General features: G+C 52.7%; 1 protein-coding gene across 1 annotated transcript in view; it reads right to left on the bottom strand.

Annotated features, from left to right (window-relative positions):
* Positions 1 to 1586: 1586 nt before the first annotated feature.
* The window catches only part of cebpg (CCAAT enhancer binding protein gamma), a 41589-nt gene continuing 27039 nt past the window's right edge, over positions 1587 to 16136 (bottom strand). The window contains exon 2 of the mRNA XM_072517758.1: positions 1587 to 4085. Within this exon, the coding sequence (XP_072373859.1) occupies positions 3491 to 3961 (471 nt within the window). The 5' untranslated portion in view covers positions 3962 to 4085 and the 3' untranslated portion in view covers positions 1587 to 3490. The remainder of the gene's footprint in view (positions 4086 to 16136) is intronic.

The following is a 16136-nucleotide window of genomic DNA, read 5'->3' as shown; positions in this document are numbered from 1 at the left end:
GGCCTGTTTCACAGGCGACTGTGTAAGATTTTATTGTTCTATTCACAGAAAAGCAGGAAATGTGCCCGTCATCACTCAACCAAAACAGCTCATTCATCTGATTGTTGTTTGCGGGATCTCTCTGTGCTCAGTTGAGTATAATATAAATTGTTGTGTGTGTATGAAGTGCTTAGGAATCTGTCTGAGAGACGTATGAGCAAGTGCTTTTTGTGAGGTTTATCAGGGGGAAATGAGTGAGGATCTGATGCAGTTCCACAGCCTGAGTGCTTCAATGCTCGTTACCCACCCAGAGAGCTTCATCAATGCTGCTTCACACATCAAACAGCTGCAAAGCCACCATGGTGTAAACACTGGGGAGGGGGCTGCAAACTGGGAGGGGGGGGGATGCAAACTGGGGAGGGGGATGCAAACTGGGGAGGGGGCTGCAAACTGGGGGGGGGGGGATGCAAACTGGGGAGGGGGCTGCAAACTGGGGAGGGGGCTGCAAACTGGGGGGGGGGGGGGGTGCAAACTGGGGAGGGGGCTGCAAACTGGGGAGGGGGCCGAGACGGTTTTCATTCTTTTCCTGGCACGTGGTGCCATTGACAGTCAGTATTTGTTGCCCTTCGCTAATTACCCAAGGCCATTTCAGAGGGGTGCAGAATCAACCACATTGCTGTGGGTCTGGAGTCACGTGTAGGCCAGACCGGGTAAGGACGGCAGTTTTCCTTCCCTGAAGGACATTAGTGAACCCGATGGGTTTTTACGATGATCACGGACCGTTTCTTGGTCACCATTATGGAGAGCTGCCTTGGTGGGAGTTGAAGCCAGGCCCCATGAGCCTCCCTCTGGAATAGCCCAGTGAATATACCCCCTCTCCCGAGCAGTGGGTATACCACCCTCTCCCAGGCAGTATATATCCCCTTCTCCCAAGCAGTGAGTATACCCCCCTCTTCCGGGCAGTGAGTATACCCCCCCTCTCCCGGGCAGTGAGTATACCCCCCGCCCCCGAGCAGTCAGTATACCACCCTCTCCCGAGCAGTGTGTCTACCCCCCTCTCCTGGGCAGTGTGTATACTCCCCTCTCACGAGCAGTGAGTATACCCCTCTCCCGGGCAGTGAGTATACCCCCCTCTCCCGAGCAGTCAGTATAGCCCCCTCTCCCGGGCAGTGAGTATACCCCCCTCTCCCAGACAGTGAGTATACCACCCTCTCCCGAGCAGTCAGTATACCACCCTCTCCCGAGCAGTGAGTATACCCCCCTTCTCCCGGCAGTGAGTATACCCCCCTCTCCCGGGCAGTGAGTATACCCCCCGCTCCCGAGCAGTCAGTATAGCCCCCTCTCCAGAGCAGTGAGTATACCCCCCTCTCCCGGGCAGTGAGTATACCCCCCTCTCCCGAGCAGTCAGTATAGCCCCCTCTCCCGAGCAGTGAGTATACCCCCCTCTCCAGAGCAGTGAGTATACCCCTCTCTCCCGAGCAGTGAGTATACCCCCTCTCCCGAGCAGTGAGTATACCCCCCTCTCCCGAGCAGTGAGTATACCCCCCTCTCCCGGGCAGTGAGTATACCCCCCTCTCCCGAGCAGTCAGTATAGCCCCCTCTCCCGAGCAGTCAGTATAGCCCCCTCTCTAGAGCAGTGAGTATACCCCCCTCTCCCGAGCAGTGAGTATACCCCCCTCTCCCGAGCAGTGAGTATACCCCCTTCTCCCGGGCAGTGAGTATACCACCCTCTCCCAAGCAGTCAGTATACCCCCCTCTCCCGGGCAGTGAGTATACCACCCTCTCCCGAGCAGTCAGTATAGCCCCCTCTCCCGAGCAGTGAGTATACCACCCTCTCCCGGGCAGTGAGTATACCACCCTCTCCCGGGCAGTGAGTATACCCCCCTCTCCCGAGCAGTCAGTATACCATCCTCTCCCGGGCAGTGTGTATACCCCCCTCTCCCGGGCAGTGTGTATACCCCCCTCTCCCGGGCAGTGTGTGTACCCCCCTCTCCCGGGCAGTGTGTATACCACCCTCTCCCGAGCAGTGAGTGTACCACCCTCTCCCGAGCAGTGAGTATACCACCCTCTCCCGAGCAGTGAGTATACCCCCCTCTCCCGGGCAGTGTGTATACCCCCCTCTCCCGGGCAGTGAGTATACCACCCTCTCCCGGGCAGTGAGTATACCCCCCTCTCCCGAGCAGTCAGTATACCACCCTCTCCCGGGCAGTGTGTATACCCCCCTCTCCCGGGCAGTGAGTATACCACCCTCTCCCGGGCAGTGAGTATACCCCCCTCTCCCGGGCAGTGTGTATACCCCCCTCTCCCGGGCAGTGAGTATACCACCCTCTCCCGAGCAGTGAGTGTACCACCCTCTCCCGAGCAGTTTATCAAGGGGGCTGGCGAGAGTTAGCAGTTGCAGCCCACCTCCAAGTGGCTGCACAATTGGGATTCAGGCTGTGATCAGATGGGTTCTCACTTATTGTCATTGCCTCATCCATGGCCATGGATGAGAACTGAAAGCAGAAGGTGAAGTGGGTGAGAAATGGAGGCAGAGATTCCCAATGACAAAGAGAATGGAGACGGTAGAAGATGATAGACAGAAAATGAAAGCAAACGATTTCTGACCGCGAGACGCTGCGATTAGTAACGGCGATAAATGCCAGAATGATGATCTCTGGATACAAGCAGGTTGTGGACAGGCCCAACGAGGAGGTAGTGCTGCCTCCAAACTACTTCACTTGCGCAACTACCAACTTTTATTTCTAAACTGTCCTCAGCTGTCCTGATGAGATTTGAACTGTGCACACACACACACACACACACACACACACACACAGAAAATGATAGACAGTTTAGTGTTTCAAACCCAAGACCCCCACCCCAGTGGCAGACCCACATTACAGCTACAAGGCAAATTGGCTGTTCTTAGTCGCAGGGCCAGAGTGCTCAGCTTGTGATGAAGGGACTGTCCACTTTGTCTGCTTCAGATATTGTCTGGACTACTGTGTCAGTCTAATTATCCCTTCGAAAGGCAATAGCCCAATATTCAGTGTCAGACCCCGGCCTCGAGCTTACAATCTGCTCCCCCAATATAAGTAATGGGTGAAACTGCAGCCTTGCTAGCTTAGCACTGGAAACTCACAGCCCCAGGCACATCATCACAGCCCCACGCACATCATCACAGCCACACGCACATCATCACAGCCCCACGCACATCATCACAGCCCCAAAAGAATAGAGGGAAATGGGAGAGAGGTTGGGTGGGGTGGGGCAGGTGGCAGATACCAAGCAGCAAGCGTAATCCTGCGACAAATGGATGCCTTCCATGACTGTTGAGTGTGCTGTTACGTTTCTACACAGTCCATTTTGCCAACTGCTGCTTTTCTCAGTCCATCAGATATCCAGACACAGAGCACAGGACAGCAGAAATATACACTTTAAAAAACATTAAATTAAAATAGACAATTCAAAGCAAAACCCCGTTCAATAAAGTTTCCCTGGTGTTGATACTGGCAGCCCCTGCTCCCTCCTATTGCCCCATGTTGTTTGACTCCTGGCTAGAGCCAGTGTTTTCAGTGAACGGTGTGTGGCCGTTATCTGAGAAAGTATGCGCGTGCTCAAGAAACAAATCCTTTAAAACGCTCAGCTCCTTGCTGAGCAGTTTGATTTTTGCTTCCAGACGCTCATTCTCCTCTTTCAGCTCGTTGACTCTCTGCTGCGTGTCCTGCGCTTTCTGTTTGCTCTTTAATCGGCTTTTCCTCACTGCCATGTTGTTGCGCTCCCGCCGCTGTCGGTACTCATCGCTCTCCTTGCTGTAGCCCCCGTTTTTCTTGCTTTGTTTACTCGGAGCCATGGTCTTGCCAGCCCCAGAGGGGCTGAGTGGACGGAGCTGTGGGACTTGCTGCGTGCCGATGCTGATGGTCTGGAGCTGCACTCTGCTCACTCCATCCTGATCTGCGCTCTCTTTGGGATGACAGGAAATGACAGACCGTGCACTCATTTGGGTCAACGATCCCCTTGGTGGTCTGGATTCTCTTCCCGTTTGGTTTATGAAACGCCCAGTATTACAAAGTGGGAGAAACGTCCCCCAGGAGTGACAGTGCCGAACAGGCGATCCGCACAACCTAAAAACAAGAGAAGAGAAGTGACTGCACAGAAACTGACAAAAACCTGACTTACAAACATACAAAAAGGGAGAAATAGTCCACTCGGCCCCTCGAGACTACTCCACAAGACCATGGCTGGCCTGTTCGTGTTTCAAGTTCTACATTCACATCTACCTTTGATAATCTTTGATCCCTTTGCCCAACAAGAATCTGTCCACCTCCGCCTCAAATATATTCAGTGACCCCGCCTCCACCGCCTTCTGAGGTCGAGAATTCCAAATCTCACAACCCTCAGAAAAACATTCCCTCATCTCTGGCCTAAAAGGGCGCCACTTAATTTTAAAACTGTGCCCCTAGTTCTGTGCTCACCCACAAGAGGAAACATCCTTTCCACATCCACCTTGTCAACAGGATTCAGGATCTCATAGAATTAAATCAACTCATCCCTCATTCTCCTGAACTCCAGGGAAGCAAGCCCAGTCTGTCCAACCTTTCATTGAATCGTCTACAGTGCAGAAGGAGGCCATTCGGCCCATCAGGTCTGCACCGACCCTCTGAAAGAGCACCCTACCCAGGCCCAATCCCCCACCCTATCCACATAATCCCACCTAGGGGCAACTTAGCGTGGCCAATCCACCTAACCTGCACATCTTTAGACTGTGGGAGGAAACCGGAGCACCCGGAGGAAATCCACGCAGACACGGGGAGAATGTCCTCATTAGACAACCCCCTCATTCCAGGTATCAATTTAGTAAACCTCCGGGCGGCGTGTGGCGCAGTGGTTAGCACTGGGTCTGCGGTGCTGAGGACCCGGGTTCAATCCGGCCCTGGGTCACTGTCCGTGTGGAGTTTGCACATTCTCCCCGTGTCTGCGCGAGTCTCACCCCCACAACCCAAAGATGTGCCGTGTAGGTGGATTGGCCATGCTAAATTGCCCCTTAATTGGAAAGAAAAATAATTGGCTACTCTAAATTTATAAAAAATAAATTCATTCATTAAAATATTTAGTGAACCTCCTCTGAACCTCCTCCAACGCATTTACATCTTCCCTTAAATAACGAGACCAAAACTGCTCAGTATTCGAGATGGGCGCTCACCAATGCCCTGTATAACTGAGGCAGAACAAAGATATTTAGAGGACAGGTAGTGTTGAGGAGGCAGGGGGGCTGCAGAAGGACTTGGACAGGCTAGGAGAGTGGGCAATGACGTGGTTGATGGAATACAATGTGGAAAAGTGTGAGGTTATGCACTTTGGAAGGAGGAATTTACGCATAGACTATTTTCTAAATGGGGAAATGCTTCGGAAATCAGAAGCACAAAGGGACTTGGGAGTCCTTGTTCACGATTCTCTTAAGGTTAATGTGCAGGTACAGTCGGCAGTTAGGAAGGCAAATGCAATGTTAGCATTCATGTCGAGAGGGCTAGAATACAAGAGCAAGGATGTACTTCTGAGGCTGTATAAGGCTCTGGTCAGACCCCATTTGGAGTATTGTGAGCAGTTTTGGGCCCCGTATCTAAGGAAGGATGTGGCCTTGGAAAGGGTCCAGAGGAGGTTCACAAGAATGATCCCTGGAATGAAGAACATGTCGTATGAGGAACGGTGAGTCAGTCCCTGCCCCTGCTTCCTCAATACTACCTGTCCCTTTACATATCTTTGTTATGCTTCAGTTATACAGGGCAGACATTGGTTGAGGACTCTGGATCTGTACTCGTTGAAGTTTAGAAAGATATGGGGGGGGGGGAAATTTCATTGAAACTTACAGAATACTGAGAGGCCTGGATAGAGTGGACGTAGAGAGGATGTTCTACTTGTAGGAAAAACTAGAAGCAGAGGACACAGCCTCAGACTGAAGGGACAATCTTTTAAAACAGAGATTATGAGGAATTTCTTCAGCCAGAGGGTGGTGAATCTGTGGAACTCTTTGCCGCAGAAGGCTGTGGAGGCCAAATCACTGAGTGTCTTTAAGACAGAGATAGATAGGTTCTTGATCAATAAGAGGATTGGGGTGATGGGGAGAAGGCAGGAGAATGGGGATGTGAAAAATATCAGCCGTGATTGAATGGCGGAGCAGATTCGATGGGCCGAGTGGCCTAATTCTGCTCCTATGTCTTATGGTCTTATAACATCCTTACTTTAATGTTCATTTCCTCATAATAAATGATAGCATTCCATGAGCCTTTTTAATTACTTGCTTTACCTGCAAACGTATTGTGACTCATGCACTAGGACATCCAGATCCCTCTGCATCTCAGACTTCTGCAGCTGTTCTCTATATAAAACTCGACTTTTTTATTCCTCCTGCCAAAGTGAACGTCACATTTTCCCAAATTACACTCCATCTGCCAGATTCTCTCAACCTACCTTATGCGTCTGCAATCTCATGTCTTCTTCACAACATACTTTCCTACCTATCTGTGTGTCACCTGTACATTTAGCTACCGTACCTTCACTCCCCTCATCTAAACCATTGTAAAAAGTTGATGTCCCAGCACAGACCCCTGTGGTACTCCACTCGTCACATCCTGCCTATCAGGAAAAGCCCCATTTATACCTACAGTTTCCTGCCTTCCAGTCAATCCTCAATCCATGTTAATATCTAACCCCCTACATCACGAGCTTTTATTTTTTGCAATAACCTTTGATGTGGCACCTTATCAAATCATAGAATTTAATGCAGGAGGAGGTCATTCGGCCCATCGAGTTTGCATCGGCCCTTGGAAAGAGTACTCTACTCAAGCCCATGCCTTCACCCTATCCCCGTAACCCAGTAACCCCACTTAACCTTTTTGGACACTAAGGGCAATTTTTGCATGGCCAGTCCACCTAACCCGCACATCTTTGGACAGTGGGAGGAAACCGGAGCACCCGGAGGAAACCCACGGAGACACGGGGAGAACGAGCAGCGCCAGGGACCCAGGTTCGATTCCCGGCTTGGGTCACTGTCTGTGCGGAGTCTGCACGTTCTCCCCGTGTCTGCGGGGGTTTCCTCCAGGTGCTCCGGTTTCTTCCCGCAAGTCCAGAAAGACGTGCTTGTTAGGTGAATTGGACATTCTGAATTCTCCCTCGGTGTACCCGAACAGGCGCCGGAATGTGGTGACTAGGGGATTTTCACAGTAACTTCATTGCAGTGTTAGTGTAAACCTACTTGTGACAATAATAAAGATATATATATATATATATATTATAGGAGGCTGACAAGCTGCAGCCACACTTCACTCCCCACAAACACCACCCCAGCCAACAAGGTGGCAGCGAAGAGAGAAGCCCTGAGATTTACAGAAGCAGAGCTGGAGATCCTCTTGGACGCGGTGGAAGAGAGGCAGGCGACCCTGTACCCCGGCTCGGGAAGGAGGCTGCCAGTCGCTGTCATTCACCGTGCCTGGGCACAGGTGGCAGAGGCAGTCAGCGGCACCAGCAACACCATCCGGACTGGCCAGCAGTGCCGGAAAAAACTGCACAACCTCCTCAGAGCAGTCTGAGCCAAGGACCTGAGACTCAGGACACCCCGGAGTTCGAGTCCGAGGATGACACTGACTTCATGTCACAGAGTCTCCAACACCCTCCACCATCCCAGAGACACTCACCTCGGATGAGCACTTTATTGAAGAAGCTCCTGGGACACTCTCTAGTGCGCACCACACACGTGCTGCAGTACAACAGGTGACGGTAGAAACTCCCGAGGGGGTGGAGGGCAGGCCGACTCCAGGGACTAGCTGCCGTCCAGACGGGTTTTGGGCCTCTGGAACGGACAATCCCACTGATCGTGGAGATGCAGTTAGAGAGCCAGGGACTACATGAGGGGTTGTCGGCAAGCATCCAGCACCTGGAGGTGCAATTGGAGGAGTCCAACCACGTGCGGCAGCAGGAGGTGGCGCCGACCATGCGTGCCACCCAGACCAATGCTGTTTGGGTGGCGTCCGCATTGGGGCCGAGGGTTGCGGCTATGGATCAGCATGTCTAAGGCCTGGGTCATTCTGTACAGGCGCTGGCCGAGGCCCAGGACAGGGCTGCCCTCTCACACCGTCACCCCAGTGATTCAATGGGACCGTGTGATGGAATGGCCAGCTCGCATGTAGGCATCACCCAGGTAGACGGTGGAAAGTGCTACCGTGAGCAGGAGTCCGACATTGTCAAACGATGTGGAGCACGGAGCTCATCGCAGAGCGGGTTGTCATCATCCTCCATCCCATGGACCAGACCTGCTGTTACTGCCAACCCAGGGCCCCCACCCCATGGTGTGGCAGGTATGTATCACAGTGGGGGTTGCAGTGTATATGCCCCTGGTCAATTTTTCTTCCTCCCCCATTCCCCCAGTCGGTGAACCTGGAGGCGTTCAGCACGTTGGCCCCGGCGCACATGTCGTGCGGCCGCCCGTGCCTGCCTGGGCCCCATGTCCGGCCCAATCTTCCCCTCCCCACATCGTCCTCATCGGATGAGGCCTGGCGTTCTTCCTCCTCCACCACATTGTCCCTCTGCTGTGCAATGTTGTGAAGGATGCAGCAGGCAGTCACGATGCGGGCAACCCTCTCAGCATTATACTGGAGGGCCTGTCCAGAGTGACCCAGGCTCCTGAACCGAATCATCAGGAGGCCGCAGCACCGCTCATTCACACTCCTGGTTGCTGCATGGGCATCGTTGTGGTGGGTCTCTGTGTCGGTCTGTGGCCTCTGGATAGGTGTAATTAACCACGACCACAGCGAATAACCCGTCGCCCAGGAGCCAATCCCTCAACTGGAGGGGCATCTCGAACATTTCAGGAATCGTCGGCTGTGCCAGGATGGAGGCGCTGTGCACACTGTCCGTGTCTCAGGCGCAGACGTGTACGATGCGCAGCTGATGGTCACATATCAGTTGCATGTTCATCGAGTGGAACCCCTTTCGACGGGCATCCCATCAATGGCGACGAAGCCCCCTGCCTGGCATCCTGGTGGGCTCGGTCCAACATTGAAATGGATGTATTGTGCCAACTGGGCAGAAAGGGCCTCCATGACGGCACGGATGCACCTGTGCACCAAGCTCTGAGAGATCCCGGACAGGTCCCCACTCGGTGCATGGAAGGGCCCCGTGGTGTAAAGGTCCACGGCGACCGTCACCTTGTCGGCCACTGGGAGCAGGTGTCCTCCCCCATTACCCCATGGTGCCAGGTGTGCTATGATTTGGCAGATGAGCCGCACTGTCTCCCTGGTCAGCCGGAATCTTCGATGGCATGCCCGGTCCGGCAGGTCCTCGAATGACAGGCGCTCGTCCCTGAGGTACCATCAGCTGGCGCTGACGTTGCCAGCGGTATGCCACACGGCCCCTATCTGGGCCAGAGTGAGCCTTGCTCTTGTGTGGCCGGCATGATGCCCCCACTTGACGATATTGAGTACTTCCTGCCCTCAGTCTGGTCTCAGTCAAAGGCTGAGTCGGATTTATAAACATTCCTTTGTTTTATTTTAAATAGCTTGCAAGCTAGATTCACTCTGATAACCCAGGACCAACACTGTTCCTGAGATCCCCAGAGCAAGTGAGTGAAAACAAAGCACACAACATCTTATACACATGAACATAGAATCAAGTTTCATACACGACCAAATAAGGTAAGATGGCAAATGCAAGATTCTCATAGGTCTTTCTCACACATACCTTGACCTGGCCATATAAGCCGACCCTGGGGCCCCTTTCACCCAGCATTCTCTGCAGCATCCTCTGCACAAAGAACCGGTCCTAATGGCTGCCCATCCCCCTTCTTCCTCTCTTGAATCCCACTTGCAGGCTGCACATTAAGATTTTACTCCTAACTTGGCCTAACTACCCATCATGCCTTTCTGTTCATTTCCTCACACTGGCAGGGTGGGAGCTGGGGTGCAGGGGCACCCATACGGCCGGTGTCACTCTGCAGTCGCCAAGGTGGTCGGCCAGTGGGGTGTGCAGCAAGATGGTTGCCTTGCAGACTGCGGCAATGGCGGTCCGTGCCTAGATACTCTGGTCCTGTGGGGGGTAACCCTGGCCACTCGGCCCGTTCCCCCCCCCACCCCAGCCAGCCAGACCAGAGTCCAGCCCAGCAGCCCGCGATCATGCCTCTCCAGGCCCTACCTCCTCTCTTTCCTCATCAGCCACGACGTCGGTTTCACGATTTTTAAAAGCACAAGTGAACCATGCCATCGGGAACTCTGCCCATCGGAGGCGGAGAATCACGGAGACCCCAGAGAATACCTGGTCGGGCCCGCTAATAACATGTAAACGGTGTTTACCGTACGTGTATTCCGGAACACATTATCGTCACTGTCAAGGCGACGGAGAATTGTGATTTGGCGTCAAATCGGCCACCGCCGTGGTTTCGGCATTGGAACTGATTCTCCGCCCACAGTTCAGGTGTAGACCATCCCAACGGCACAGCCCCCACTTCCCCCAGTATTGATGCCAGTGCTCCATGAACCAAAACCCATTCTCCCACGTCAGTCTTTGAGCAACACATTCATCTCTCTGATCTTACTCGCCCTATGCCAATTTACCTTTGAGGTTCTGATTTTTAATTTAAGACCTATCTCCTCATAATGATTATGTAGAACCTCTTTTCTTGTCCTGTCTATATCATTGATATCAACATGGACCATGACAACCAGATCCTGTCCCTCCCACTGCAAATCCCTCCCCAGCTATGAGCAGACATCCTGAATCTTGGCAGCCACGAAGACTCTGATGGTTTTCTGCAGAAAACAGTGTCACTCACCACCCTGACTTGGAAATATACCACCGTTCCTTCACTGTCACTGGGTCAAAATCCTGGAACCTCTTCTCTAACAGCACAGTGGGTGTACCTACACCTCAAGGACTGCAGCGGTTCAAGAAGGCAGCCCACCACCACCTTCTGAAGGACAACTAGGGATGGGCTGTAAATGCTGGGCCTAACCAGCCACGCTCACATCCTGCAAATTAGTGTTAAAAACTTCTGCTAAACACACCTCGTCCAGTAACTGGCCAGGAGAAAATTAAAGCTTTGAGCACACATTTGGTTTAATACTGCTGTTTCAGAAACAAACATTATGCAGTTACTGCAGCACGTGACATACTAGTCTGTACAGTAAGAGACTAATAATAGTCAATATGCACTCTGCTAATCAATGTTAAATCAGGTTGTCAGTGACTGTATCATAAAACAGTTTTGTTTGTTAAAGTGATTCTAATATCTCTCCAAGTCAAACAACTCTGTCCATGGCACTGCTTTCAATTAATTGAGTTATGAGTTACTCTTCAGACCATTGTTCCGCGGCTGTAATGTGGGGTCTGCAGGCAATGCACCTTCTAGATCAGGGTTTTTCAAACTGGGGGTCGTGACATGCGGTAGGGTCGCACGCAGGTGTCGGGAGGGTCACGGAACAATCAGTCGCAGCATTCCCGATCCTGGGAGAAGCGCCTAATAGCCGTGACAGGCCTTTAAATAGGAACGATAGATTCTTCCCGGCAGAAGTGGCAGCAGAGAGCAGATCACGCACCCGGCACATACACTGATGTCACGCACCCGGCACATACACTGATGTCACGCACCCGGCACATACACTGATGTCACGCACCCGGCACATACACTGATGTCACGCACCCGGCACATACACTGATGTCACGCACCCGGCACATACACTGATGTCACGCACCCGGCACATACACTGATGTCACGCACCCGGCACATACACTCATGTCACGCACCCGGCACAGACACTGATGTCACGCACCCGGCACATACACTGATGTCACGCACCCGGCACATACACTGATGTCACGCACCCGGCACATACACTGATGTCACGCACCCGGCACATACACTGATGTCACGCACCCGGCACAGACACTGATGTCACGCACCCGGCACATCCACTGATGTCACGCACCCGGCACAGACACTGATGTCACGCACCCGGCACATCCACTGATGTCACGCACCCGGCACATACACTGATGTCAGGCACCCGGCACAGATACTGATGTCACGCACCCGGCACATCCACTGATGTCACGCACCCGGCACATCCACTGATGTCACGCACCCGGCACATACACTGATGTCACGCACCCGGCACATACACTGATGTCACGCACCCGGCACAGACACTGATGTCACGCACCCGGCACAGACAGTGATGTCACGGGCCCGGCACAGACACTGATGTCACGCGCCCGGCACATACACTGATGTCACGCGCCCGGCACATACACTGATGTCACGCGCCCGGCACATACACTGATGTCACGCGCCCGGCACATACACTGATGTCACGCGCCCGGCACATACACTGATGTCACGCGCCCGGCACATACACTGATGTCACGGGCCCGGCACATACACTGATGTCACGGGCCCGGCACATACACTGATGTCACGGGCCCGGCACATACACTGATGTCACGGGCCCGGCACATACACTGATGTCACGCACCCGGCATATACACTGATGTCACGGGCCCGGCACAGACACTGATGTCACGCACCCGGCACAGACACTGATGTCACGCACCCGGCACATCCACTGATGTCACGCACCCGGCACATCCACTGATGTCACGCACCCGGCACAGATACTGATGTCACGCACCCGGCACATCCACTGATGTCACGCACCCGGCACATCCACTGATGTCACGCACCCGGCACATACACTGATGTCACGCACCCGGCACATACACTGATGTCACGCACCCGGCACATACACTGATGTCACGCACCCGGCACAGACAGTGATGTCACGCACCCGGCACATACACTGATGTCACGCACCCGGCACAGACAGTGATGTCACGGGCCCGGCACAGACACTGATGTCACGCACCCGGCACAGACACTGATGTCACGCACCCGGCACATACACCGATGTCACGGGCCCGGCACATACACTGATGTCACGGGCCCGGCACATACACTGATGTCACGGGCCCGGCACATACACTGATGTCACGGGCCCGGCACATACACTGATGTCACGCACCCGGCATATACACTGATGTCACGGGCCCGGCACATACACTGATGTCACGCACCCGGCACAGACACTGATGTCACGCACCCGGCACAGACACTGATGTCACGCACCCGGCACATACACTGATGTCACGCACCCGGCACAGACACTGATGTCACGCACCCGGCACATACACTGATGTCACGGGCCCGGCACAGACACTGATGTCACGCACCCGGCACATACACTGATGTCACGGGCCCGGCACAGACACTGATGTCACGGGCCCGGCAGACACTGATGTCACGCACCTGGCACAGACACTGATGTCACGCACCCTGTACGTCCATGCTTTGGGTGCAAAATCACTGAGGAGAGACTCCTCCATGTTGCAGATGCGATCAAGCCAGCAACCGGACTGTGAAGAGCTGAAGGTGGGTCATTTTGTAATAAGGAAGAGAGGGCCAGAGACACAAACAGGCCTGGGTCTCACAACTGAATCTGCTGGAGAGAGCTTATCAGGTAGGACAAAGCAGTGCTAGTGTAAGCCGTATACAGAGCTCCAGGCATCTGGTGAACAACCCATTAAGAAGAAACTGAAATCGGGAACAAAGCAGTATTAAGATGATTTCTTGAGGTATGGCTTTGTTAATTGTGCTGCTGCAAAGCCCATGTGTGTTATTAACAGGTAAGCACTGGCAAATGAGAGTTGGATGCTAACTATATCTTACCTTGTAGAGATCATTTAAATTCTAAATGAACTGGACCTCAATTTGCAAGGAAAAGATGATGGTTGCTTTCGGCACTGTGAAGGAATAGATGCTTTCCAAAGTAATTGAAAACTTGGCAAGTACGAGTACAAAGCCAGAACTACATGTTCCCCACATTGCCACGACACTTCGAAGAAAACAAGTTAGTAAGGGAACTGTCAATAGACGAGCAAGCTTTATTCAGCCACACCTGGCTGCACTGATCAACAGTTTTTGTCAGAGGATAAGGTTCAGATTTTGAGAGAAGAGGTGGGTGGAAAATCCTTTTGAGTTTGAGACCCCAGAGTCAATTATTAACTTACAGCTGACTCCAAATGAAGAGACTGAACTTCTGTGCCTCACGTGTGACAGCACATTAAAAAGAAGCCACAAGTCCATGAGGCTGTCAGCATTCTAGAGTAACATCTCCTGAGGAGCATCCAGTGCTGAGTAAAACAAGCATTTTGCTGCTTTTGCCGTTCTCAATGACCGAGGTGTGCAAGGTTGGAATTTCCGCCCTCAAAGATGAAGATGGGACTAAGGAACTGGGTGAAGTCTGCACTTGATTATGTGCACTGTCCTCTCCTCCTGTGAACCTGATTGGATTGCGATCGTGAGAATCAAGCAGGTTCACCTGTGGCATTAAAGGTAAGCACAAAGGGTGTGTTGTGAAGGTTGGCCGGTTGGTAAAAGGGGGTCCCGGGGTTAAAAGTTTGAAAAACACTCTTCTAGGCTCTAGGCAGCACTCTCGAGCTTCTCGATTCATTGACTGGAATTTTTAAACAATGTTTCAACTATTGCTTTTACAGTATTGAGGGACGGGTATCTTCAATAATCAAAACAAATCATTCAAACCGCAGGCAAGCTAGGAGGGAGATTACTGCTCCGATAGCGAGGCAGGCCCCAGCAAGCAATGAGACAAGTGAGGAGGAATTACCAAGTCAGGGAAACAAACAAGAACAAAACATCCCTCACATTCAACTTTCCTCATTTTCCTGCCAATTCTTTTCCCTCCTCTGCTGCAGACCAACTTGGCGCCGGGATATGGCCCCCACCCCCTTGCTGGGTTAAAGACGAGCCCCATCTCGCCACTGAGGGAGTGCTGCACTGTCAGAGGGTCAGTACTGAGGTAGTGCCGCACTGTCAGAGGGTCAGTACTGAGGTAGTGCCGCACTGTCAGAGGGTCAGTACTGAGGGAGTGCCGCACTGTCAGAGGGTCAGTACTGAGGTAGTGCCGCACTATCAGAGGGTCAGTACTGAGGGAGTGCTGCACTGTCAGAGGGTCAACAAAGAACAAAGAACAAAGAAATGTACAGCACAGGAACAGGCCCTTCGGCCCTCCAAGCCCGTGCCGACCATACTGCCCGACTAAACTACAATCTTCTACACTTCCTGGGTCCGTATCCTTCTATTCCCATCCTATTCATATATTTGTCAAGATGCCCCTTAAATGTCCCTATCGTCCCTGCCTCCACTACCTCCTCCGGTAGTGAGTTCCAGGCACCCACTACCCTCTGCGTAAAAAACTTGCCTCGTACATCTACTCTAAACTTTGCCCCTCTCACCTTAAACCTATGCCCCCTAGTAATTGACCCCTCTACCCTGGGGAAAAGCCTCTGACTATCCACTCTGTCTATGCCCCTCATAATTTTGTATACCTCTATCAGGTCGCCCCTCAACCTCCTTCGTTCCAGTGAGAACAAACCGAGTTTATTCAATCGCTCCTCATAGCTTATGCCCTCCATACCAGGCAACATTCTGGTAAATCTCTTCTGCACCCTCTCTAAAGCCTCCACATCCTTCTGGTAGTGTGGCGACCAGAATTGAACACTATACTCCAAGTGTGGCCTAACTAAGGTTCTATACAGCTGCAACATGACTTGCCAATTCTTATACTCAATGCCCCGGCCAATGAAGGCAAGCATGCCGTATGCCTTCTTGACTACCTTCTCCACCTGTGTAGCCCCTTTCAGTGATCTGTGGACCTGTACTCCTAGATCTCTTTGACTTTCAATACTCTTGAGGGTTCTACCATTCACTGTATATTCCCTACCTGCATTAGCCCTTCCAAAATGCATTACCTCCATTACCTCAGTACTGAGGTAGTGCCGCACTATCAGAGGGTCAGTGCTGAGGGAGTGCTGCACTGTCAGAGGGTCAGTACTGAGGGAGTGCCGCACTGTCAGAGAGTCAGTGCTGAGGGAGTGCTGCACTATCAGAGGGTCAGTGCTGAGGGAGTGCTGCACTGTCAGAGGGTCAGTACTGAGGGAGTGCCGCACTGTCAGAGGGTCAGTACTGAGGGAGTGCTGCACTGTCAGAGGGTCAGTACTGAGGGAGTGCCGCACTGTCAGAGAGTCAGTGCTGAGGGAGCGCTGCAATGTCAGAGGGT

Source organism: Scyliorhinus torazame, chromosome 10, assembly GCF_047496885.1.
Source record: "Scyliorhinus torazame isolate Kashiwa2021f chromosome 10, sScyTor2.1, whole genome shotgun sequence".
Taxonomy (NCBI): domain Eukaryota; kingdom Metazoa; phylum Chordata; class Chondrichthyes; order Carcharhiniformes; family Scyliorhinidae; genus Scyliorhinus; species Scyliorhinus torazame.
Note: the sequence above shows the minus strand (reverse complement) of the source record. Positions and strands in the feature narration are given on the sequence as shown.